The 27628-nt window shown below is 45.0% G+C and overlaps 1 protein-coding gene across 1 annotated transcript; it reads right to left on the bottom strand.

The window, feature by feature from the left end:
• Positions 1-19364: 19364 nt before the first annotated feature.
• LOC143837426 (uncharacterized) lies at positions 19365-22892 on the bottom strand. Its single transcript, XM_077337233.1, has 4 exons — positions 20991-22892; positions 20436-20519; positions 20171-20254; positions 19365-19891 (listed from the first exon to the last, which is right to left on the bottom strand). The coding sequence occupies exons 1-4, from the start codon at positions 21610-21612 to the stop codon at positions 19392-19394; spliced, it is 1290 nt and encodes a 429-aa protein (XP_077193348.1). The 5' UTR covers positions 21613-22892; the 3' UTR covers positions 19365-19391.
• Positions 22893-27628: the final 4736 nt, after the last annotated feature.

Here is a 27628-nt window from a genome sequence, read left to right as displayed (position 1 = left end):
TTTACTCTGCTCAGGTTCAGCCTCACTCGGAGTACTGTGTTCAGTTTCGGGCACCATAGTTGAAGAGGGATGTAGACAAACTGAAGTGTGTTCAGGGGAGGGCAACAAAGCCTATAAGCTTTTTCTGCACTGAATATCCTCCCCTTTTCCCAAGATTCCACCCCCAGACCTCTAGGAATATCCTATCCTGGAGTCAGCAACCATTAAACCCAACACAGGACACATTGTTTAAACAGTTAAAATGTGAGCTAAAATGCATAAATGGGTGAATTCACACTCTAATCCATAAACTTCCTGGTTTGGGAAGTCATAAGACACCAGATACACAATCTGGGGCCAGTGGCTGCTATGGTGTTTTCCCTCAGCCTGGGTAGCTTGTGATTGAGGAAGATCAGCAACTTCTCTTCTGAACAATTAATCTTTCACCCTGTCTGTTATCTTCATGTAGCCTGCCTGATTTGCCAGATAAATTCATGCCTGTGATCTTATACAGGTTTGCTGTTATTATCCCCCACACTGAGGATGGAACAAAGAGGGCAAACACTGGAACGATATTTTGAAATGGCATTGCAATTTCAAGATGAGCCAAAAATTAGGGCTGTCATAGGTGGCTGTAAAGGTATGGACACTCTTCTTCCTTGGGTGGAAAAGAATCATGGCACTGGTCCCACCCATCTGATTCCTGGCATCCAAATGGTATCAAAGGATGTAAAAGTCATGGGGAAGAAGTTATGCAGAAGAGATGTGTGTGAGGCCTCAGAGTCTTCATACCTGAACACAAAACAATGCAACCCCATCCTCACTCCAAATTAGGGTCACCAACTTTACTTGAGGTTTTGGGGTGGAGCTTAGGGAGGGTGTGGTTTGGAAAGGAGAAGAAGCATATCATTCTACAGGTTGGCCACCCCTGCGAAACATCAGTTTTCTCCAGAGGAATTGATCTCCGTCATCTGGAGCGCAATTGTAATCACAGAAGATCTCCAGCTGCCAGCTGGAGGTTGGCAACTCTACTTCAAACCCCTATAAACATAACTTTAAGAATGTACTTTAAGAATATAACTTTAAGAATATATTTTGATTTTTTTAAAGTGGTTGTATAGGTAACATTTTGGAGGGACTAAAACACGAACCCTTTAAGAAATACTACTAAATATTAAGAGCTGATAGTTAAAGCAGCTCATCTGAACTTGCATAGTGGAAAGAAGACAGAAACTGAATGCAAATGTTCTTGAATTTGGGTTAGAGAGATGGAATCAAAGGGGGAAGGGGGAAGGGGGAAAGCCTTGTAAAAAGACATAAGGAGGACAGGTCTAAAGAGCTAATGCACTGTTAGCCAGGAGAGATTTTCACAAGACTCGGGCAATATACTGCTTGTTGGAGACATTCTAGAAGATCACCTCTCACTTAATAAAACTGCATGCCAGCAATGTGTGTTTCCCTCATAGCCAGCCTTGAGGCCAGCAGACTCTGCTGTTTGGTTTCATGAATTTTGAATGCATTTACCAATGAAGAAAGAATTCTGACCAAACAAACTTAAGCTCCTTTCAGCTCCCTCCATTCCGGTGTGGAAATTCCACAGTTACCCCCTGCATGAGGCACTAGGTGTATGCCTCCCTCCTGCAAGTACCACTATCTCATGTGCCTGCCAACAAGGAGGGGCAAGTCTGCAGCCCCAAAATTCCCACCCGCAGAGAACAGTGCATGGGGAGAGAGGTGCTGGTGGTGGAGATTCCTTTGAGCTTTTCAAAACCTTGAAGTCTCAGAGCAGGTTGCAATGTAGAGGCAGCTTTGATCTACTTTGATGGAAGTAAGCTTTGCTAGAAAATTCCTAGCTAAAGGACATGAAGAATTTCAGCCTCAGAATTCTACGTCTGCCCAAATTTCCTAAATCCTAATCCCCTTTACCTTAAAACATAATGAACTCAAGGAGTTGTGCATCTACATTTGTAACTCTTAACCAAGGAAGTCCTGCCCCATCAAAACTAAACTGAATCCCATTGTGTGCTCTCTCTCTCTCTCTCCCCCCCCCACCCCCCAATGATGGGATCCATCCCTCTCTTTATTCCTCTTTCTCCCTGTTTCCATAACCATCTGGCTGCAAAGCTGAGGCCAACAAGCAGCTGCCTGATTTTGATCTCCATTCTGGAAAACGTTTCATCTGTTCAGTGGCAGTATGTCAGCAGTCAGAAGCACAGAAGCCCAGCCAGAAAGAAACTGGCAACTCTTGCAGTGTGGATTGAATTCAACATTACTGGGGCTCTGTGGACAAGAGGCGAAAGTAGCATAAGATCAGTTGTGTTTGGGCACTGGATCTATTGCAACCTCCAATTGCTTCTGGCAAAAGTAGGGCTGCCAACTCTGGTTTGGGGAATTCCTGGAGATTTTGGGGTGAAGCCTGGGGAGAGTTGGGTTGGGAAAAGTAGGAACTTTTTTTTTTTTTAACACAGCCAAACTCCACTGTCTTTATTTAGGGTAAAATCAACCTTTCTACCAATCAAGGAGGTGGCGGAAATTAGAACCTTTGAATAAATGGTACTAAAGACATTAAGAATATGGAAAGAACTAGGATGTACTCCCCTTTAAATTTCTCATGAGGAATTTGAAGCACTGCAGGAATTTCAGAATGATCAATCTATCAGACATCTGTAACCCCTCTCTAAACTTTTGGACTTCTACCTTCAGAAAGGTTTATCTGACTCCAATTCACTCCTTCATGATACTACCCATGTTATACAGCTGATTAAACCCTTGGTAGCATCTACCTCATCCATACTGATTACTGTAGATATTACTTCTCTCTATACTAATATACTTCATGATAAGGTGAGATGGGCTGTTGAAAACTGTTGAAAATCGGTTGGAGAAACATCCTCCCACTCATTTTCTCATGGATCTCCTTGATATTGTATTAGATGATAATTATTTTATGTTTAAAGACAAGTTGTTTTTGTCACCTCATGGGATTTCTATGGGAGCAGCAGTGGTGCTTGCTTTGCAAACTTATTTATGCTGGAAATTGAATATATGTGGCTCTATAATGGCAATATTAATCTTTTTTCAATATATTTCATTTTATGCCTGTTTCTGGATGACATTTTAATTATTTTTTAGAGCTTTATAAATATGCAATTTTTGTTAAATTCCGACATTAATCTATAACATCTGTGGCACAAATGGATCACCACTCCATTCCATTTTTTGATGTTAGGGTAACTTTAACAGATAATAATAGCCTGAAAACCTACCAATAGGAATGCTTTTCTACATTTTCAGTGTTTTCACCCCAGGCATATGAGTGCCAACCTCCCAACTGATCAGTTTCTTAGATTCAAACATAATAATGCAGATTGAAGATTTTGATGCTGAGAGTGAGCACTTATCTGAAGCTTTAATGGACAGAGGTTATCCAAAACAAATTACTGAATCTGCAAGGGCACATTCCAGGAACATATGTAGGGATCAACTTTTGACTACTGCACTAAAAAGCCTCTAGAGAGAATAGCCTGTTCCTTTAAATTCTATACATTTTCAAACCAAATTAATTGACACTTAATGCCAAGCCAGACCCTTAATAGCTTGGCACATGAGTAACAGCATAGGAGAACTAGTTTCCCCATGTAGGAAATTAGACCAGCCCCCTTTAAGAGACTTACCAAAAGGTTTTTTTGTTGCAGCAACTTTGTAATTTACTGATCAAAACAATGCAATTGACATGTAATGGGACTGGTTTTATATTTAACATTCTGTCCTTCATGTATATCGAAAAATCTCATATATGCAATTAAATGCCCATGTGGACTACTTTACATAGGAATTTCCAGCAGACCTTTGAAAGTGAGAGTTATGGAGCACTTGTCCAGATTACATCATCATGTCATACAAGCTCTCCTTACAGAAGATTGGGAAGTGTTTAATCATTCATTGGACGATTTTACCTTCCTTGGCATTGTACAGGTGCCTTTCAATAAATATCAAAAAACAGATAATGTCCAGAAACTTCAGGAAAGAGAATGCCAGCATATTTTCAGTTTTGACAGTTTAATACCTGGAAGTCTGAACTCAGCATAGGATCTAACTTGTTTCTTATAGGATACTGAGCATTTCCCAATATGATCTTGCACCTGTCATTTAAGGTCCTTAGGCAAATTGCGTGTTAGCATAATGACCATTAAAAACTAATTGTTTTAAAGCTTCTATTCTGCTTGTCCCTCAGGACTCATTTCGAATAAGAGTGAACATCTAAAAGTGTGGAGTTCCCAAACCAATTAAGCTATAGCCATTTTGATATTAGAAGCTATGTTATTTAAATAAATTATTATAGTTAGAATGCAGAATTCCAGAGAAAAGCTAGAAGAGATAAGAATGCCTTCTTAAATGAACAGTGCAAACAAATAGAAGAAAACAATAGAATGGGGAGGACCAGAGATCTTTTCAAGAAAATTGGAGATATGAAGAGAACGTTTCATGCAAAGATGGGTATGATAAGGGACGAAAATGGTAGGGACCTCACAGAAGCAGAAGAGATCAAACAAAGGTGGCAAAATTATACAGAAGAACTATACAAGAGCGAGCTTAACATCCCTGATGACCACAATGGGGTAGTTACTGACCTGGAGCCAGACATCCTGGAATGTGAAGTCAAATGGGCCTTAGGAAGTCTGAGCAACAATAAAGCTAGTGGTAGTGACAGCATTCCAGTTGAACTATTCAAAATCTTAAAGGACGATGCAGTAAAAGTGCTACACTCAATATGCCAGCAAATTTGGAAAACTCAACAATGGCCACAGGATTGGAAAAGGTCAGTTTACATTCCAATCCCAAAGAAGGGCAATGCCAAAGAATGTTCAAACTACCGCACCATCGCACTAATTTCTCATGCTAGCAAAGTTATGCTCAAAATCCTACAAGCTAGGATCCAGCAATATGTGGACCGAGAACTTCCAGAAGTACAGGCAGGATTTCGAAGAGGCAGAGGAACTAGAGATCAAATTGCCAACATACGCTGGATCATGGAGAAAGCTAGGGAGTACCAGAAGAACGTCTACTTCTGCTTCATTGACTATGCTAAAGCCTTTGATTGTGTGGAGCACAACAAATTGTGGCAAGTTCTTAAAGAGATGGGAATACCAGAGCATCTTATTTGTCTCTTGAGAAATTTATATGCAGGTCAAGAAGCAACAGTGAGAACTGAACATGGAATCACTGACTGGTTCAAAATTGAGAAAGGAGTTCGGCAAGGCTGTATACTGTCGCCTTGCCTATTTAACTTGTATGCAGAGCACATCATGAGAAATGCGGGATTAGAGGAGTCACAAATTGGGATCAAGATTGCAGGGAGAAATATCAACAACCTCAGATATGCAGATGATACCACTCTAATGGCAGAAAGTGAAGAGGAACTAAAGAGCCTGTTGATGCGGGTGAAGGAGGAGAGTGCCAAAGTTGGCTTGAAACTCAACATCAAGAAAACAAAGATCATGGCATCCGGCCCTCTCAATTCCTGGCAAATAGAAGGGGAAGAAATGGAGATAGTGACAGATTTTATTTTCCTGGGCTCCAAGATCACTGCAGATGGGGACAGCAGCAAAGAAATTAAAAGACGCTTGCTCCTGGGGAGGAAAGCTATGGCAAATCTAGACAGCATCCTAAAAAGCAGAGACATCACCCTGCCAACAAAAGTGCGTTTAGTCAAGGCTATAGTCTTCCCAGTTGCAATGTATAGCTGCGAAAGTTGGACCATAAGGAAGGCCGAGCGTCAAAGAATTGAGGCTTTTGAACTCTGGTGCTGGAGAAGACTCTTGCGAGTCCCTTGGACTGCAAGGCGAACAAACGAGTCAGTCCTAGAGGAGATCAGCCCTGACTGCTCTTTAGAAGGCCAGATCCTGAAGATGAAACTCAAATATTTTGGCCACCTCATGAGAAGGAAGGACTCCCTGGAGAAGAGCCTAATGCTGGGAGAGATCGAGGGCAAAAGAAGAAGGGGACGACAGAGAATGAGGTGGATGGATGGAGTCACTGAAGCAGTAGGTGCAAACTTAAATGGACTCCGAGGAATGGTAGAGGACAGGAAGGCCTGGAGGATCATTGTCCATGGGGTCGCGATGGGTCGGACACGACTTCGCACATAACAAACAAAAATTATAGTTACTCCATATTAAATGGATTTATTGGATTGTATTATTTCATGTATATATTCTGTATTGTAGCACCTGATTCATTTTCAAACAGTGGATAATTACGTTTTTTGTATTTTGTATTTTGTAATATTCTGTGTATTAATTCGTATGTATATATCACAATATGTATATGTTATACTTGCAGGAGCTTTGTCACTGATGAAAAATAATCATTGAAAACAAGAGAAAAATATTGGATCTCATTCTGTTGAAGCCCAAGATCATCATAGAATATAAGGAGTGACATTTTCTACTTGGGGTTGTTGCAAAAAGTTTTATTTAGATAGCCTTCATCATTCCTTTTCTTCTCTTTTCCATCATTGTTTGTTCAACTGGTTTTCTCTTTCGATCACCTGGAAGTTGGCAACCCATACAGGCAACCAAAGGATTTCTTTAAAAAAAAATTGCATTACTCTGTGAAATTCAACCAGGCCATAACAACTTTTGCCCTAGTTTTTAGCCTTATCTGTTAATGTTTACTTTTTTGGAAATGTATTTATTGTATGGCAAGTGTGTAGAACAAGGATTCTCAACCAGGGGTCCACAGGAGTTTCAGAGGGGGTCCACAGCCTCTCCCCTCCTGTCTTAATGGACTTGCCACAAGCTAGGGAACTGACTGCTCTGCCTGGAGGGCTTGGTGGGTAGGCCGTGGGTGTAAAAATCAATGGGGGGGGGAATCGGTTGTGGTGTGGTATGCAAGGTCCAGGCTGTCTTAGCTCCTGCCCTTATCTCCAGCCTACATAAAGTAAAATCACCATAGAAGTAGTAAAGGTGGGGGAAGGGAACAAAAGGGGGGTGAAGAGTGGGTAGTGACATCACTTCCGGTCACATATCACTTCCGAGGAGTGAGGCAGGGAAACATGGCTAGCAGACATCATTTTCAAACGGTCTTGAAGCCTGAGCATTTATTTCAGGAGCTCCTCCATGGTCCAAAGAATTTAAAAGGGTGTTGTAGAGTATCCAGGAGATCCTAGAATTGTTTGGCAGCCAGGCAAGAAACCTTGTCTCTATATCATGACCCTGATATTCCTTGGAGGTATCCCATCCAAATACTCACAAATGTCAACCTTGCTTAGCTTCTGAGATCTGAGGAGATTGGGTTTGTCTGGGCAAGTAGCTGAGTATATAGAAAATTGATGACCATCCCATGATCTCACATTCAGGCAAGAGTTTGCAGGATTTTCTGAGCCACAGGCAAGTGACAGCCTACTTCTACTAATGCTTTTATGTGAACCTGATTACCTCAGTTTTTCAGGCTCTGTTCTTCGCCAAATAAAGCAGTATTAGTTCTTTGCCTAGTATGACAATCAGTAGTCTGAGGAAGAGTGCCTGCACTTGTCTTGAATCAGCTCATGTCTTGAATAAATCTTTGTTGGTCTCAAAGGCGCTACTGGACTCTGATTTTAATCAGTACAACAGCATGTCATGAAGTGTTGTGCGACAACCATCATTCAATTTTTATTTCTGAACGAATAGAGCAGGGGTAGTCAAACTGCGGCCCTCCAGATGTCCATGGACTACAATTCCCAGGAGCCCTTGCCAGCATTCGCCAGCGAATGCTGGCAAGGGCTCCTGGGAATTGTAGTCCATGGACATCTGGAGGGCCGCAGTTTGACTACCCCTGGAATAGAGAGTCTTCGAACTAGTCAAAGGCTCATGAATTTATTCTGTGTGAGTTTTTGTGATCCAGAGCCCACTGTATCAGGTGCATACTCTGCTACACTGAGTTACCAGAGAGACTGGGAAAGGTGGGAGTTATTACAAGGAGCACAGATGGAAGCACATCCAGTCAAAAGAGTAAATATATTCAAAGTGATTATGTATCATTTTCAACTGTTGACAAATTAGCAAAACAAGGTAAATCTGAGTAGTATTGGTGATAGACGGTTACATTTGTTATGAATTAAGAATCTCAGATCCCTGCCAAGTATGATAATATCAACCTGCATATGAATTTCACCTGCACAGCTTTTCCCGGCTTTTCACTGAAGTCTCCCTTTAACTTTCTGCTGTACTAATGAATGTCCAGGAAGGTTGAAATGTCCTCCAGGCATTTTTGAAATGTTTCAGTTTTTAATGTCTGAGTCTATTTTTCTCCCTCATGTGCAGGGACTGTCTAGATTGACCAATGTAAATAGGGGAACAGCATTACTACTGGCATATGATAGCATATATCGCAACAGAGGATGTACAAGTCAGTGATATAGTTAATGTTTTGGAGGCCCTTGCTAATGTTGCTTGAGTGGCTAGAGGACAGAGTTGCAGAAGCCAGACCCTGGGTTTGTCTCTCCACTGTTGCTGGTGAATAATTGCTTCAGCTTGGAGGCTATAAGCAAGAACCACCCTACCCCCAAGGCCTATGAAAGGGGGAAGGATCTTCTTCAAGGAGATCATAGTTAAGAGCTGCAGGTAACAACCAATAGTGTTCTGTTGCTTAATTCTTCTGAGGCTGTCCCATAGAAGTGATCTCTAGGTGCCAGTTTAGTGCTGTGAATCTCTCTTGGATTCTTCAGCTGGGTATTTAAATTTAATTCCAAACACTTAGCTTTAAGTATAGCAGTAGCAGTCTGATAGCTGCCAGCACCAAAAATTGTCCTGCGCCGTCTGTAGCAAATGCAGGGGCGCTGTGGTCCAATTATTGTCTTCACTGCAACAGTTAGTTTACAACCACCCTCCGGAAAAATTTTGGTGGTGCACTGTAAAGTTCAGTAGTATTGTGGCTATGAGTTAAGTAAGATGGCAGTGTGTAGAGTCTTTCGACAATGCAAGACATGGAACCCAATGGCAGATGGTTGGACCCAACCTGTTCTTCTGTGGGTGAAAATGGGAGGAGATGTTCCACTAGAAAAATGAGAAGAGATGGTTCCCAAAAAGTGATCATGGGACTGGTTAGATTTGCCAACCAGGCTGGGAAAGTCCTGGATACTTGGAGGGAGAGCCTGGAGAGGGCAGTGTTTTGGAGGGAAGGGATATGATGCCATAGATTCCACTCTGCAAAGCTGCCAGTTTCTCCATGGGGATGGATCTATGTTGTCTGGAGATCAGTTATATGTTCTGGAGTTCTCCAGGCCACTCCTGGAGGCTAGGAACCCTACTGAGAAAGAATGCAAATATTTTCCTTAAAAAATTAATAGCAGCAAGAATACTACTAGAGCCATTTTCCAAACAACAAATGTACCAGTTGTAATTCTGGGAGAACTCCAGGCTGCATCTGGCAGTTCTAGGCCTATATAACAAAAGGCATGAGCAACAATGGGGGCTGGAGTCAGGACAGGAATTCGTCGAGAGGGAATGCTGGTTGGAGCTAACCTAAAGTTAAAGCTGGTTTGCATCTTAAGAATGGGTTCCATATGCCTTTGCCACCAAACACACTTCCTCTTCTACTAGCACTTTTGCTAGTACAAGAGGAGTGGTTTTCAGAGAACCCTCATACAAACTGAAGTACTAGCAGAAGAGGAGGCATGCGCCAAGGGAAAGGCTGTCTAGCGTATGCAGAATGCATTCATTGGATCCAGAGCCACCCAGGCAAGGGAGCAAGAGCTAGTGCCGTCACAAGCATCCACCTTGAAGGACACAGAAAATATTGTCATTCACAGGTTATTCCTTAGAAAGGTATGTTAGACAAGAAAAACTTGGCACGCTGCAAAATAGAAAAATATAAGCTAGCCTGGGTGTGATGCAATCATGCGGCCGATTGCCATGCAGAAGAGTCATAACATCATAAAGTTGGACCATTCAAGAGGTAGTCAGTTGAGTTGCAGGTGCCTCTGCCAGAGCCATCCTGCCACAGCTTCCAGGCATCTGGCCAATGAATCTGTGGGTGTATTTGAGCAGCTGGCCATCAACAGGTAGAGCTGGGTGTCATCAGCATACAGGTGACACCTTAGCCCATATCCCCAGACCAGCTGTGCAAGAGGGTACATGATGCTGGAGAGAATTGTGCCCTGTGGCACCCTACAAGGGGGGGGGGAACAGTGGTTGATCTGTCCCCGACCTTGGAGAAGAAGTACACCACTGTAAGGCCAACCCCATATCCCCACATCAGCAAGCCAAAAGCTCATGGTTCGCTATGCTGAACACTGCCATGAGATATAATAACATGATCAGCACTGATCTGCCTTCAGCGGACATCCATGGGGGCAACCAAAGCTCATTCCACTCCATGGTCTGCTGGATACCATACTGGAATGGATCCAAGACCAATGCTTCCTGTAGGAATGCTTGCAAATGATTCTCATTCAGTGAGTTATAAACATATTTGTCCTGCCTGCAGAGAACGTTCTGTGTGCGGGGGGTGGGGGGATAGAGAGTATAGAGTACCTTTTCTCACCAACAAGCAATATCCTCTGTGCATTTGAGACCAGGAAGGTTGGGGAAATTAGGGTTTGTGGCTAAGGGAGTATGCTTCACTCCCTATCCTTTTCCATCTGAAATTTTAAAAGTCCCAGCTAGTTCTATCAAATTTGCATCCTCTTGGGTACTGTGGCACCAGAGTTTAACATAAAACCTCAAAAATCCTTTGGAATATGAGTACAGTGTCATCTGGAAAACAATTCAGCCAGCATTAAAAAACATACATACACACACACAGCAGAGGAAGTGCAAATATATTTCCATTTGCTCTAGTCAGTACCCCAATCAGGGACATGTGGACTAAGTATTTACCTGCAAGAATTTCACAGGGCATGGCGTATCATTCCAAAAAGCACCTGTCAGTGTTGCAAGCTAGATGTTTTTGAACTACCAGCGCTGCACAGCTCAGAATTGCATGGGATCTTACCACCATCAACTATCAAGCAAAGCTTCCAGACCTAACATTCAGGTTTTGAGACATTGTTCTGGTTTACAGAATCAAGTGATAGCATGGTGAAGCCCCTGCAAGAGAGCAAATTCATACCAGCCTTCACGGAAGCTACAAGCATGGTGATTGTGAAGGTTTTCATTATCCAGAAGAACTTTCCATGTCTTCCTCTCTGCCAAATCACTCCTAAGCATCTGCCAGAGGGAGTTATTCTACCCCGTGTTAAGACGATGTTGTAATACATGAACACAGAAAACATATGAATATGCCCCCTCCAACTGTTCTCCGGTAAAAACTGGAATAGCCAGAAGGATATAAACCAGATAAGATGCAAGGAGATTCATGAGTGGATATCCAAAATGGTTTTTATCAGTATCTAGCAGCTGTAGGGTAAATCAGGAATTCGGGAGAACAGATATTAACCCTTTCATAACTTCAGGTTCACTCCTGGCTCTTCTATTTATCCCATGGGGTAAAACATGCATGTATACTGCATTGGTCAGACCCCACCTGAAGTACTGTGTGCAATTCTGGAGGCCTCACTTCAAAAAGGACACAGACAAAATTAAGAGGGTTCAGAGGGGAGCAATGAGAATGATCCAGGGCCTGGGGGCCAAGCCCCATGAGGAAAGGCTGAAGGATATGGGAATGTATAGCCTGGAGAAAAGGAGGTTGAGCGGGAACATAATTGCTCTCTTTAAGTATCTGAAAGTTTGCGACTTAGGAGAGGGCAGGGGAAGGTTCCTGTTGGCAGCAGAGGATAGGACCGCAGTAATGGGTTTAAATTATGTATAGAATATTATCAGCTAGATATTAGGGGGGAAATTTACAGTCAGGAATCAGCTGCCGAAGGAGCTCCCCCTCACTGGCGGTCTTTAAGCAGCAGCTGGACAGATGCTTATCCTGGATGCTTTAGATTTGGGCTGATCCTGAATTGTGAAGGGGGTTGGACCAGATGGCCTTTATGGATACTTCCAGCTCTATGATTCCAGTTCTATGATGAGAATGATTACACGGACTGTAAATACTTTAGTTAGCAAGTATCTTTGTGTTTACATTCTTGATTGCACCTAGGTTCTGTTTTTCGATACCCTGAGTTGTGTCTTCTAGAAATAAAGTTTAATTTGAGAGAATACACACCAGTCCTTGCGCACCTGCCTATGCTCCTGAGCAACATCCCTATGAGATTGGCCTTGGGCAACTCAGGTAAGGGAGATAAGGGCTGGATCTTACCCAAAGTTGTGGCAGCAACAGCAAAAAAAAAAAAGAAGGGGGGGGACAACAGTTAGTCTTTCCCCACAACATGAGCATCACTGCCCTGTCCATAACTGTGCATTGCGGAAGACTGCAAAGACTCTGCCTGTGCCCCGGCTCATTTACTCTGCCGTTGCCGGCACAGACTTTTGAATCAGGAGGGTTAGAAGACTGATCAACATGGCTTCCTACATTAAATAGAATGCATATTCTCAGAGATAATATTTTATTTCTTCATTTATTTGGGGAAATTTTATGCAGCCTCTCTAGGGAACCTGCCCAAGCAACTGACAAAATAAACAAAATAAAAACATAGTATTAAAATATATTAACTGAAATCTGACATTAAAAAAAAACAAAATAAACCACAGCATAAAAACAGAGTGTAAAAACCTAGACCACTGAGCAGCTTAAATCAACAGTTTCCAGACTAAAAACACACTAAAATGGTATTAAAAGAGTCATCAAAAGCCTGGGTGAACAGAAAGGTTTTACCTTGATATCTAAAACAGAGCAATGTAGAATAGCGACACCTCAAATAACTAGAATGGGGGCAACTCAGAGAAATCTAGAAACATTAATTATTTGGCTCTATAGTTATAAGGAGAAGAGGAAGAAGAGAAGGCTATGAGAAACCAGTTCGTTCTACTAGTCATATGTGCAACCTTTTTTTTAAAAAAAGTTGTCAATTCTTTCCTAAAGTCAAAATAAGAAGAGTCATAGAGGGAACTTGGAAAAGGAAAGCATTGACTCTTGAAAGCTTATACCATGGAAATCTTGCTGGTCTTTAAAGCGCGACTGCACTTGTAGCTAGCTCTTCTATATTGGAAACATTTCATCAGGACTCCATGATGCCCACAGTGTGCCTGAGACTCTCTTGTCTCCTGTCCCTTGTCTCCTCTTGTCTCCTGTCCCTTGTCTCCTGTCTCCTGTCCCAAATGTCTCTTCTGTACTTAAGATCCATGGGTATGTCCTGAGGTCCTCAAGAAATTCCATTGATGCTTTAATTATTTCCATTTCACCACTGACCGACCTTACATGGTTGTTGCAACAATAAAATTGGGGAAGGAATCAAAGTATGCCATGAACTTGGACCACTAACACTTTCATGTGTGGACACCACTGTGATGGATAAAATTACTTTTAAATTGAAACCACTTGGCTTACCTACAAACTTCCAACCACCACTCAGAACACAACAATATTTTTAACTACATCCTAAAGTTGAGCCACTTGTGGTACAGAGTGGTAAGGCAGCAGGTATGCAGTCTGAAAGCTCTGCCCATGAGGCTGGGAGTTCAATCCCAGCAGCCAGCTCAAGGTTGATTCAGCCTTCCATCCTTCCGAGGGCGGTAAAATGAGTACCCAGCTTGCTGGGGGGTAAACGGTAATGACTGGGGAAGGTACTGGCAAAACACCCCATATTGAGTCTGCCATGAAAACGCTAGAGGGCGTCACCCCAAGGGTCAGACATGACTCGGTGCTTGCACAGGGGATACCTTTACCTTTACCTTTAAAGTATAAGTACAAATGCTCCAATCTTCTGACAAAACACCTGCAAGATGGATGTCAGCATTCTAACACATCTGGGGACTTAAAGACAAAGATTGACAAGACTATATGAATATCCAGGAGTCATAGTATCAAATGGTTGTGGTTCATAAGCTAAAGTTTGTGGCAGGTTAACCAGCACAATCTATCCAACAGTTTGTGGAGGTTTATGATTGTTCACGAATGGATACATTTCCAAACAGTCTGTCTCCACTCAAACAAAATGTTTACCAAATTTCAAAGCAACGGGTGGGAGTAGAATTCTCCAGGCTTGGAAACACTCTTGTCAGTTTCAAAATTGTCACATCAGTTTCAAGAAGAGGGTTCCCTACTCTTTGCCAGCATTCCTTTATGTTCCCTTCCCACTTTCTTGCACAGAGCTTGGGAAATTTCACCTCCTTCCTTGGACTTTATTTATTTATTTATTTATTTATTTATTTATTTATTTATTTATTTATTTATTTATTTATTTATTTATTTATTTATTTATTTATTTATTTATATTAGTGATATTGTTACCCGCCACGAGCCTCAAGGGAGTGGTGGGCTATAAATCTAATACTAATCTATCTATCTATCTATCTATCTATCTATCTATCTATCTATCTATCTATCTATTTATTTATTGTATTATGACCACCACTCCCAGACCTTACCAGCTCATGGCAGTTTACAATAAAATGATAAAATCACATAAAACAGAAGAAAAAATATACAATCCTGTGCCCTGGTGATCTAATCACCTCGGAGGGCCTCAACCAAATCCCTGGTGGAAGAGCTCCGTCTTACAGGCCTTGCGGAACTTAGATAGTTCCATCAGGGCCCTTAGCTCTTCTGGGAGCCCATTCCACCAGGTTGGGGCCAGGACTGAAAAGGCCCTGGCCATGGTCAAGGACAGTTGTGCCTCCCAGGAGCCAGGGACCACCAACGGATTCAAACCTGCAGAAAGAAGAGCCCCATGGGGGGGCATAAGAAGGCAAGTGATCCCTCAGATTTGCAGGGCCCAGGCAATGGATAGCCTTAAAGGTAAGAACCAAAACTTTAAACCTTATCTGGAAGCTAACCAGTGCAGCTACCTCAGCATTGGTTGGATATGAGTCCTCCAAGATGTCTGTGTGAGAACCCTAGCAGCTGCATTCTGGACCAACTGCAATTTCTGGGTCAGAGATAAGGGAAGGCCAGCATAGACTGAGTTACAGAAGTCTAGTCTGGAAGTGACCGTTACATGGATCACGGTGGCCAGGTGTTCTGGAGACAGGTAGGGTGCTAGTAGCCTTACTTGGTCAAGATGATAAAAAGCCGCTTGGGCTATCTTCATGATCTGAGCCTCCATAGAAAGGGAAGCATCAAAGATCACCCCTAAATTCCTGGTGGACAGTACTGCAATAAGCTGCACCATGTCCAGGAAGGGTAAACATGCTTCTTGGTCCTGCCCCCGTCCACCCAGCCAGAGGACCTCCATCTTAGAGGGGCTGAGTTGCAGGTGACTCTGCCTGAGCCATCCAGAGACTGCTTCCAAACATTTGGCAAATGTTTCCAGAGGGGAGTCCATCCACCCATGACTGTACTTTGAGATCAGCAGTTTTATTTATTTGTTTCAATTTATACCCCACCCATCCTGGGATGTTGGCTGTTAAACTTACAGAGTTTTGCTGGGCACCCTGTGATTGCACCAGTAGTACTGGGCACTCTGTGGGCCATTTCGCACAGAGCTCAAAGTTGCTATTTGGTTGCCGTTTGTGAAAGCGCTACTTCAAGTAGCGAAATGTAACTAGCCGTGCCCGTAACGCACAGCTGCGGTTTTTGCGGAATTTGGCACTTTCACTTCTCGCCACTTTCGTAACCCACAGGCTTCCGGTTCTCCGTCTTATCGCTACAAAGGAGGTCCCTTTTTAGCGCTTCTGGCCTCCCGTGCCCGTCAATCAAACTGCAGGCACACCTTTGACCTCGACCCTGAAGCCGAACTTGTCGGGGTTCCCTTTTTTTTTAAAAAACCCAGGAAACCCCGTAGCAACGCGTTATCGTCCAATCATTGGCGCCCTTGGAACGTGTTTTCTATTGTTTTCTAGGAACCAGATGCATTGACATGTTTGATTGGTTAATCCCCGCCCACAGTACACGCCCACAGGTTACCTGCTTATATGCACCTGGGCAGACACGCGGTCGGCCTCACTCTTTTGTTTGCGTAGCCTACTGCCCGCAGCACAGGTCAACGTTGCAATGGAGAGGCTTATTTTTCAATTGCTGGCTTACATGCTCGCGGTGGTCCAGCGCATGAATATCGCCTTGTCGCGTCGGACGTCTGCTATCGCGGAGTACCGAGAACGGGTGGCCGGAACGCTGACCAGCAGCAGAAGACGTTCTGTAAGGGTAACCATGGCGGCCAAGAAACGCTGGCAAGCTCTGGCAGAGGTCCGGTTCCCCAGACAGTTCTGGGTGGACGAACGATCCTCTGACTGGTGGGAGAATTTTGTGTGGACTCGCTGGGATGATGACCACTGGATTGCCAACTTCAGGATGTCGAGGGGGACATTTTTTGAACTCGTGGAGGCTCTACGTGGACGCATGGAGAGGCAAGTCACTGGCATGCGGCGCCCCGTTCCAGTTGAAAAAAGGGTGGCTGCCGCATTGTGGTACTTGGCCACCCCTCAGTACTTCCGGACAGTAGCCCAGCAATTCGGACTCGGAGTCACTACGGTTGGCGATATCCTTAAGGAGTTCTGCCTCGCCATGGAGGCGGAATTGTTCAGCAAAGTCGTGTGCCTCGGAGACCGGCTGGGAGCGGTGAGTGTCATTCTATCCCCTTTGCCCTTTAAATTTTTTTTCTTGTTTGACAGGTCAGCAACGAAGACGCGATACACCCCACGCTGACATGCCATGGCTTATATTCTTTTCTTTCCCTTATTCCAGAGTATGGACGGGTTTGCCAGGCTTGGATTCCCGCATTGTTTTGCGGCCGTCGATGGAAGCCACATCCCTATCCGTGCCCCCGGGGGAAGCATAAAAGAGTACGGGAACAGGAAGGACTTTTGCTCTGTTCTCCTGCAAGGAACAGTGGACTTCTCCGGCCGGTTTATCGATGCCGAGGTGGGGTGGAGTGGCAGGAGGCATGATGCCCTTGTTTTCAGGGAATCCAACCTCAGGAAAGCCATGGACGAAGGGGTCTTTGTTCCAGGAAACCCCACCGCCACCATTGAGGGCGTGCGTGTGCCGGCGTTGGTCCTCGGGGACGGAGCCTACCCATTACGACGCTGGCTCATGACTCCCTACAAGCGGCCAAGGACGGACGTGCAGAGCCACTACAACCTCAGTCACTCCCGGGCAAGGAATGTAGTGGAGCGTGCCTTTGGACGTTTGAAGTCACGGTTCCGTTGTTTAATGTCACGACTCCATGTACATATTGACAATGTGACTCCGCTGATAATCGCATGTGTGATTTTGCACAACATATGCGAGGACAAGGGACATAACATCCCCTTCCCTGAGGACGAACCTGAACCTGTAGTCCTTCAGGATACACAGGACATCCCTGAAGCAAGGAGAAAAAGGATATATGCTGAGGGGTGCAAGGTTCGGGACGCCATAGCCACCCACATCTACAGAAACAGGAGGCGTGTTTAATTGTTTTTCCTACTCTGTTGTTGAATAAAGTTTTGTGTTCTTTGTTTAACCTTGTCTTGTGCGGTTTGTGTACTTTGCCAGCAAAAAAACGGGGATTCTCTGGTCCAAAAGCACTTTGACAGCCCTAAATGCTAACTCCCCACTGAAATTGACAAACACAATACGGAAGCGCTGAATGGGGAAAGTTCGGGGAGGCGGGTAGCCAGGAAGTATTGGCGACCCCTGTCAAACCGGAGGATCAATCCACTCATGTTCCAAGGAATAATTTTATTGGTGGGCAGCTTTGATACATTTAAAAAACGGGGTGGTCGATCGGAGCAACGCACGTTCGTTCCCTAACCGTCATTCCGAAGATGCCGAAGCCACGGAAGGGCTCCTTCTGGCAGCGCGCCGAGGCTGAGGCACTTCTGGAGCTTGTGCTACAATCAAAAAGTGTTGGCCGCCTAATGGCCAGCACCCATTGCCACACCAAGGGTGCCTACCTGGTGTTGGCTTCAAAGCTGAGGGAGAGGGGCTATGTCCGGACCTGGGAGCAGGTCCGGACAAAATTCAAGCGCCTTAAGCTGGACTTCCTAAACAGTCTGGAACAGTGGGGGGGGATCCCGCAGCCAAGTGGGAGGACGGTCTTCCACGACCAGATGGTGAAAATATGGGAGAAGGCTGGGAAGCCCCCCCTGGACATGAGGAGGCATATGGGTGAGTGCTGCCCTCGTTGTGTTTTGCCCTTAAACATGCATGGAATGACTAGCTGCCTCTTTCCCCTACTGTCCCCAATGAAATTCGAGAAAGTATTTAGATGCTGTCAACCCCCTCAGACTTAGCCAGCCAGTACTGTAGAACCACTTTGGTTATGCGCTTAGACTCTAACTGTGGTGTGTCCACCAGCTGTGTTTCATCTCTGTTTTGTGTGCTTTTAATTATGATTTGTCTTTTTCTTTGCCCAGCCACACAATCACCATCCAAGCTGGCAACAGCACCTGAGCGTGAGGAGGGGGAGGAAGAGGGACCTTCCACCTCGGGACAGGCTGCAGGTGAGAGTTTTATGTCTGTGAGGGAGACCCATGTGTGTGTACCCACACGGAGCCATATGGGAGCCTGATGTGATGCTTCCTTTTGGAGTGTGATCAAATTCTTTGTTTGATTTCTATAGCTGAAACTGTGGAGGCAAGGCTGCGTGCCATGGAGGCCAGAGTTACTTCCCTGGAGGCTCAAGTGGCGGAGCTGAAAGGGGAGATTGAGCAGCACAGGCAACAGAGGGAGGCGGAAGAGCGTAGGTTATGTTCCCCACTGCCCAACTCTTCTCACACTGTGGCTAAGGCCACTTAAAAGTGTATGCATGTAAACTAAAGAAATTTGAAAATATGTGTGGTACTAATGTGTACTTTTTCTCCCTCCCCACAGTTAAGAAGAAGGAGGACGAAGAGCTCTTCCGGCGCAAAGTTAGGGGGACCGTGGGACGGCTGTGCAGGAGAGTTAGGGCGATGGAAGGGGCTGGGGAGGGGAGCGGTGGGACCTGAGTTTTGTTTCCTGTTTGTGTTTTGGGGTAGGGGTTGGGGGGGGGGCTCCAAGTTTCATTCCCTAATGTTTTTCCCCTGTTAAATGTATACTTTTGTTAAAAAAAATTGGTTTTCCAGGGGGGTGGGGGGTGGTGGTGCTGGTGGGGCTCCAAGTTTCATTCCCTAATGTTTTTCCCCTGTTAAAATGTTTTTTAAAATAAAATGTTATTGCAAATTTTATAACAAGACTCCAGTGTGACTTCTTAAACTCGCACATATTTAACCCCACACCACACTCCTAAAACTCCTTGAACTAACACCCCTCCAACCTCCAACCCACACAGCAGTACCACAATATACACAATCACTAGAGAGGCCGCTTTCAGCCTTGCAGATTCTACAGTAGGGTACACAGAGACAGAGTCAAAAATATAAACTTTATTCAACAAACAACAAAACACAGATAACATGAAATAGAAAAAGTGGGCAAAACTAGGAGGGGGAGTACTTGTCTGCTGGTTTTATTTTTCTCTTTCCGAGAATAGTCCTCCTTCTTGTTTGGGTGGAGGCATTCTGAGAGGGAGTCGGTGGGGTGGGTGCTGGAAGTGGTGGTGTTGGTGTGGGTGGTGGTGGGGGGGCGATTTGTGGAGGGTAGGCCCTTTCCATGACCGCTACAGCCCTCTCCATGAGTCTCCTTATCAGACGCACCTCCTCCACGCCTTCGCGTAGGATTTGGTTTGTCTCTCTAAGGACTGCCCTCAATTTTCTCCCCTCCTGGGCAATGAGTGTGAGCATGGCTTGGTCAGCGGCCGCGGCACGCCGTGACTCCTCATAGCAGTGCTCAAGGAGCCTCTCTCCCACGCTTGTCAAGACGGAGACGCGCCTCAGCCTGCCGCGTTCCCTCGTAAGCCTCTCCTCTGCTGGGAGCGCACCTCTAGGTGGTGGGCTGCCTGGAGCCAGGGGTGGTTCCTCCTCCTCATCTGAAAGAACCTCTGTTGGCAAAAAATGAGAAACAAAACTGTTAGTAACATCAAAAAAGTCAAAACACACCATGGTGGACATGGTGTTCTTTTTTGTCCCCGTGTTTTCCTGCCAAGAATTTAAACAATCCCCGGCGAGCACATGGCTATTGTTTGTTTGCCCATGGTGTGCTTTTACTTTTGCCTACTTTCACAGCAGGACTCTCAACAATTAAAAGGGAGCACATGGTTAGTGCCTAGCGACATTGTCCTGCAGCTATGGCTCGAAAGGAACAGGTCATGCACGCTCACCATCTTGAATCTGTATCCGCCTGCGCCGGGCAGGAGGTCCAAGCACCCTAGGCTGTTCCTCCTCCTGTGTTCCGGGTATGAAATCTGCAAAAAAAGGAAAAAAAACAGATCTAGGACCAAAGGGTGGCAAAGCCAGCTTCAAAGCCTACACCAGCAACGCAGAGGGACTCTCTTCTTTCTCTTAGCAGTGCTGCTGCCCTGCACAAACAGAAAAGCACAAAGCAGTTAAAACAGCCCCCCCCCCCCTATTTTTACTAATACTTACCAATGTTAGTTGATGCCCCCGAATCACTATCCACGTCAGGTGCTGCTGGAGACTCTAGGGGCCCCGTCCCTGGCAACTGTGTCTCTGTGGACAAGAGCAGAAAATAGTGAAAAACGAGCAAGCATACACCATGAACCACAAAGCAAGCTCCCAAAGTTGTGAGCCAAAGTACTGCAGAAGGCCTATGGGCGAGGCATGCTGCAAATATTTTGGGGCTGTTGGTTAAACATGACCGTTTCAAATACTAACCACATCAAGCACTCCACAGCCTACCTTCTTTTAAAATCTTTTAAAAATCAAATTATAAAATTATAAAATTAAAACCGTTTCAAATAGTAACCACAGCAAGCACTCCACAGCCTACCTTCTTTTAAAATCTTTTAAAAATTAAATTATAAAATTATAAAATTAAAACCGTTTCAAATAGTAACCACAGCAAGCACTCCACAGCCTACCGTCTTATGCGTTGCAACGAACACACGAGAAAACGATGCCCAAACGTCAGAACACACATTTGCTCAAAAGGAAATATAAAATAAAAAGAAAATCACTTACCGGAGGCAAGGGGCGTTTGCTCAGGAGCCTCCTCTGGCTCCCCAGGAGCGATGGCGATCAGGTCCAGCGTTACCGATTCCGCGGCTCGTTGCTGGACGGGGGGTGGAGGGCGAAAGCTGGAGGAGGTTCCCTCGCCGGGATCCTCCTCAGCGGGTGGTTCCTCGACCGGGGCAGCCGGCTTCCGAACCACCTTAAGGCTCCGGCCGACGCGCTTCGGCCTGCCGGATCCTTCCCCGTCCCCGTACAGCTGGCGCTGCTCCTCGAAGTAGGGGCAGGTAACCTTTTCGTTGCCGGAACCCTTATTATGGTTCACGGCACGCATATACTCTGCCCTCATTGTCTTGGTCTTCGACCGGCATTCAAGGCCGGTCCTGTTGTGGCCCAGGGCGCGCATCTTAATAGCCACTTGTTCAAAAACCTCCCTATTCCTGTGGGAGGACTGGAACGCGTCCTGGATTTTCTCCTCCGAGAAAATCCCGATCAGGTCCCTGATCTCCGCGTCCCTCCAAGTTGGGCCACGGCCGGTTGCAGGGACGGACGAGGCTTGAGAAGACGATTCCATGTTGCTTTTGCTAGTAGCTGAGCAAAATGGTGGTGGGAGGTGCAGGGTGCAACGGATCATATACCTTCCCGCACACAAAGACAAAGGGACTAGCCGGCTCCTGATTGGTGGAGGGCAGCAGGGGACACGCACATTGGCCACATCAGGTCACATGTCACGTTCAAAACTCCTCGCGCGGGAACAGGATCTGCTCCTAATGGCCAGATTGGCGCCCTTGTTGTTTGACTTAACGCATGCGCGTATTCGTTTACACGCGAGAAGAGCAGTTTGAACATGCAGCGGGAGCCATTTTAGGAAAATGTCCGCCATTACACAAACGCATGCCGGTGTTCAACCGAGAGCAAGTGCGGCAGTACTCGGCAGTTCCCCAATAATATTCACCAGCCACAGCATAAATCAACCAAACATGACATGTAACTGGCGTACGTTCGTTGGCACGCTCAGAGGAATGTTTTTTAAAATGAACGGGGGACGGCGACTCCGCTTGCCGGAGGTCTAGCCGCCAATGGAAGGGGTTGTCCGCACCCAAGCACAAGCACGCACTGGGAACCACACAAAGACCCACTACACATAAGCCGCCCCTCATGATATCACCTCGAATCATGTCTATTGAACCCCTGTAAGCTAAGCAGGAGACTGCGAGCGGCGACCGTTCGTTGGCACGCTCAGAGGAAAATTTTTTAAAATGAACGGGGGACGGCAACTCCGCTTGCCGGAGGTCTAGCCGCCAATGGAAGGGGTTGTCCGCACCCAAGCACAAGCACGCACTGGGAACCACACAAAGACCCACTACACATAAGCCGCCCCTCATGAAATCACCACGAATCATGTCTATTGAACCCCTCTAAGCTAAGCAGGAGACTGCGAGCGGCGAATGTTCGTTGGCACGCTCAGAGGAAAATTTTTTAAAATGCTCCCTGTACGTTGACTCCGCTAGGACTGGCCGATGGTAGACGGGGTTTTAAGCTTTGGGCAAATTTTGGGAACGTGACGGTGTGTGCCACTGTGCTTGTGAAAAACTCTTGTGGTGTCCGGGCAGAATTTCCGAAAGTGATCGTGCTTGAAAGCCAGTCGCTGTCCCGTTGCCTCGTAGATCCCCGCTCGCTCGGAGAAAAAAAAAATGGCGAACAGTTCGCCGGAAGTTTGGAGGACAGGCTCGGGAGGAGGGACTTTGAAGAACCCGCAACAATGGTAACGCACAGGTCTTTAGCGCTACTGTTGCAGATTGGTTGCAGGAGTGTATCGCTATCCGGAGGGTGAATCCAGTTTTCTGGATTCCCCTAGAAGCGCTACAACGAAGCGCTTTTTGCGGGTCGGTTTCAGGATTGTTGCAGATTGTTTACGACGTCGTGCGTTATGGCAAATTAGTAGCGTTTTCAATCAGCAACCATTGTGCTATTTTTAAGCCGTGGGAAATGCCCCTGTGTCTTTTACTGATTCTGCTGGGTTTGAAAAAAGACACAATAGGTTCTTTACTTGTAGCTTTGCAAGGCAGATATATATTCTATAAAATCCAGCACTGAGATTTCTATCAGTCTTGCCTCTCTATCCATGCTGTATGTCGATTTCCACTCTTGCTATTGATTTATTAAGTGTTGAGCATATGTTTCAGTACTAGTCCCTTTCTTCATTGAAATAAATTGAAAAAATTTAAAAAACCATTGCAAAACCACTCCAGGCAGTAAAGAAGTAATATATCTTGGTAATGTTATGGGCACTAGCCAATTAACACAGACCACAGCCAATTTTTCCTACAAACATTTAGGGTTTTCCCCCCCCAGAAGTCCACTTTGGAAACAGAAGGAATACAGTGGTACAGAACATAGTGAGAACATTTCTAAACTGTCTCATTGTTCTACCAATATCATTTCCATCTTCACACTAAGCTTAAAGTATAATTGCTGTCCTAAGGGTAGATAATGGCTGCCAAAGGGGAAGAACAAGAAGGTAAACAAACAAAAGTCACAGATAAGCAACTGGAGGAAAAAATAGGCCACAGATTTATTGAGTTACAGCAAACGGAGCATTGGCATAGCATAGGGCAGGATCCAACGCATCACGTGACCCATCTGTCAGCCAATCAATCCTATCCCCTTTCCACCAGCTGAGGAAACCAGAAGCAGCAAGCCACAAAGGCACAAGTGCAGAACTCTTGTTCCCTGGAAATGGAGCCAAGCAAACAAGCCCAAGCTGGACATGCCATGATAAGGCTTAGCCCCAAGACCCCTTAAGGGGGTTCCCAGCAGGAGGAGGCAGTCATGCAGGCACAGCCTGCCCCCAAATGGACCCTGCCCAGTGCTGGAAACCGCCCTAATGGAAAACATAATAAGCAAATTAGACACACACACACACACATATATATGGGAGAGAGGGAGCAGTGCCTGAAGAAAACTTTCAGGTGGATAGCCATGTTGATCTGAAGAAAGCAGAGCAGAATGAAAGGTCAGCTAGTGTTTAAGCCACTGGGTGGCAGATGGAGCATAACTGGCATTTCCTCCCATGCCCTCTCAGCTGCATGCTGTTGTGATTGGCTGGCTGTCGCAGGAAGCAGCCTGCCCACCTTGAGAGCCCTAAGGATGTTGTGGCTGGTACTGCCCACCCATGCTGCAAGAGGAGCATGTGGCTTTCTTCCCAGCCGGTGACCTCCAGACCTGTGGCTACAAAGCTCCCACTGGCAAATTGGGGGCCATGGATCATCTAAAGGTGCAGTGACCTTAGTACAGAAACCAAAGGATAAACTGAATTCAGGTTAAGAAGTATTTTGATTTGCTTTTCGTTTATGGCCATTTATGCACTGGGAACTTCACTGCCTCAGATCCCATGCAGGAGCACAAGTCAGGGGCGGATGAGGCACACCGGGCCAAATGCTCCCCCATGTGGGTGCAGGAAGAGGTGGGGCAACCTGCCATGACTAAAACTCCAGTCTGCAGCCCAGCATGAAACCTGCAGTGCATAAACAGTCTATGGGAGAAAATTCAAATTGTAATGTGTTAAATGATTATATATTCCAAATCATAGTTGAACTAATATTGGTTTCCACCCTAGGAAAAAGGAAACATATAAAACCTAAATCATCTTCCCACCACATGAGTCAGAAATAAATCCTTCCTTTAAAAATAGAAGCCAGAATAAAGGGAGCTTTGTTTGAGACTTTTCATTTTAGTCTGGGAGGCATTGTTGTCAAATTATAAAATATGCTGAAGCTAAAATGTGAAGTGATTGATCTCTGCACTGGAAATAACAGTTTATTTCTCCTGAACAGCTGCCAGGCAAGCTGATACTTTCATTTTTCCCCCCAAGTAGCTGTCTATGTTTGTTAGTCCTCCTTGTTAAATTACTATAATATCAAATAGCTATGTTGATAAAGAGCAACTCTTTGCAGTAATGAATAGACACATTCACATTATAATTAGCTAATGATGTCTTTTCCTACTTCTTGCTTTGGATCAGCATCATGGATTAGACAAATGTTCTAAACTAGGTAGTAAATTGTTATTCTCTCCAAGGACTTCTCCGATCAGTCTTGGTAATTTGCTAGTTATAGTGCATGTAACATGATATTATTACTCATGTTACACTGGAGGATTACATGGCTTACTAAATAAAGTGGTGGTCTTTACATTAGGGACCACCATTTCCTTTCAGGCTCATGCATTGAGAAGGGAACTAAAATTGCTGACCTCAGTTTTAGGATTAGCTTGCTGAATATTTCTTTAACAAAATGTACAGTCCAATCCACCTATGAAGATCCATCCCCTTCAGATTCTGTGTGTAGGATGTGGCCTCGCAAAGCAGAGTCTTTGCCAGGCAACTGCTGCTAGGTGTTCAAGCCCCTCTAACCTTTGTCACAATTTGGAGATAGGGATGCCAGGCCCCATGTAGGACTTGGGGATCCCTTGATTTTAGAGCTCATCTCCTGGCAACAGAGATTAGTTCCCCTGGAGAAAATGGCCACTTTGGAGGGTGGCCTCCATAGTACTTATTATACTCCACTGAGGTCCCTCCCTGCCCAGTCCTGGCTCCACCCCCAAAGCCTCCAGATATTTCCCAACCCAGAGCTGGCAACCTATTTGGAGAGAATCATATTAGAACTGGCATGACCTCTCCCCTTCCTACTTTAGCAGTAAATCAGTAATATCAGTGTATGTGTTTGGGGGGGGGGGGTCTGGTGTACTTCTTAACACCAGTCTGTTCTTTGGAAAAGTAAACAATGCACTCAGAACCCTGCGTAGTTCATGGGCAATCTTTGTTTGCATGAGCCAAGTTTGTTCTGCTGTTTCCCCCTTGAATCCATAGTTGGGGAATGAGGCTTTTCTGCTGGACAACTATTTATTATATTTATATTTATATTTATATTTATATTTATATTTATATTTATATTTATATTTATATTTATATTTATATTTATATTTATATTTATATTTATATTTATATTTATATTTATATTTATATTTATATTTATATTTATATTTATATTTATATTTATATTTATATTTATATTTATATTTATATTTATATTTATTTCCCGCCACCTACAGGCTCGTGGCGGGTAACAATAGTCTTTAAATCCCCCATTAAAACCCCAATTAAAAGACTATAAAAATACCCAACACGGCGGAAAATACCACTCTCCCCTACCCGAACAAGGGCATTGGGGGATGGAGGGTGATGATGACTACTTCAACCTCCCCCCAGGGGGGTTTCTCAAAGCAGCTTACAAACTACCATCTATCAGAATGCCTGTGCATTCCCAACCCATTGCTCTCTGGCAAATGGAGAAGAAGAAGGGGCAATATGAGTTCATCTTGGCAGCTTGTTACCCGTGGTAGGTTCAGAATCCATGTACATCCACTTGTAACCTTCCAAGAGGTAGCCACTCTTGAAAGAACTGAAATGAATTGGAGGTAAGAATTGTATCCAGAGCCAAAGCAAAAGACAGAGACATTGATAGCAGGCATATTAGTAGACTTTGTTTGGCTTATGTTTGCCTTCAGTTTACATAAATTCCATTTCTTTGAGGAATGTATTGAATTCGATTTGTTTCCCATTGATTGGTATGATGATTGGGAACCCCTCCTCAGAAAACTGACAGCCTCATATGACCCTCTAGAAATGACCAGCCTGGTGGTGGAAGAGATATCAAACATTGCTGTTGAGGATCCACCTCTTCCACTTAGAGAAAGTGTCAAAGAAGAAGCTGGATAGGCAGCAAGATAAGAATGAGAGGAAAGCCCTTAGTCTGAGCATCTTGGCAACAGAGACTGGCTCCCATGGAAAAAATGGCCACTTTGGAAGATGGACTCTGTGGGATTATACCTTGTTGAAATCCATCCCCTCCCAAACCCCAGCCTCTCTGCTCCACCCCCAAAATCTCCAGGTAGTTCCTAATCCAGAGCTGTCAACCATATTGGCCATAGAGGCCACTGGAGACAGGACTGAGGAAGGAAGGAAGGAAGGAAGGAAGGAAGGAAGGAAGGAAGGAAGGAAGGAAGGAAGGAAGGAAGGAAGGAAGGAAGGAAGGAAGGAAGGAAGGAAGGAAGGAAGGAAGGAAGGAGAAGAGTTGGATTTTATACACCGCTTTTCATTATCCAAAGGAGTCTCAAAGCAGCTTACAATCACCTTCCCTCCGTCTCCCTACAACAGACACCTTGTGATGTAGGTGGAGCCGAGAAAGCCTGGACATTACTGCTCTGTGAGAGCAGCACTATCAGGACTGTGAGGAGCCCAAAGTCACCCAACTGGCTGCATGTGGAGGAGTGGGGAATCACATCTGGTTCACCAGATTAGAAACCACCACTCTTAACCACTACACCAAGCTAGCTGGCTGGCTGACTGACTGACTGGCTGACTGGCAGGAAGGAAGGAATCTGAGTAGTTCTCATTATAGGTACAAGGTGAAAGTCAAGATCTAGAGTAGTAAAAAGTCACTATCATGGGAAATCACAGCTGTTTCTTGATCAGAAAAATGTGGCTGCAATAATTGTTAGAGGCTACAGGTGGGCAAAGCCTCCCAAGGTCTTCCAAAGTCCAATATGAGGGCACTCAAAAGGGCACTATGGTAAAAGGCTTGGGGCTG

This window comes from Paroedura picta, chromosome 1, assembly GCF_049243985.1.
Source record: "Paroedura picta isolate Pp20150507F chromosome 1, Ppicta_v3.0, whole genome shotgun sequence".
NCBI lineage: Eukaryota > Metazoa > Chordata > Lepidosauria > Squamata > Gekkonidae > Paroedura > Paroedura picta.
The sequence above is the reverse complement of the archived record's forward strand: the minus strand, read 5'-3'. Positions and strand labels throughout refer to the sequence as shown.

What these genes read in the sequence shown, in the direction of transcription:
- LOC143837426 (XM_077337233.1), bottom strand. Translation starts at nt 21,612, where the DNA reads ATGATCCGTTGCACCCTGCACCTCCCACCACCATTTTGCTCAGCTACT. An exon ending in GGGGGCATCAACTAACATTG is followed by an intron (nt 20,255 to 20,435) that starts GTAAGTATTAGT and finishes CTTTTTTTGCAG; the next exon opens with ATTTCATACCCGGAACACAG. An exon ending in GCGGATACAGATTCAAGATG is followed by an intron (nt 19,892 to 20,170) that starts GTGAGCGTGCAT and finishes TTTTGCCAACAG; the next exon opens with AGGTTCTTTCAGATGAGGAG.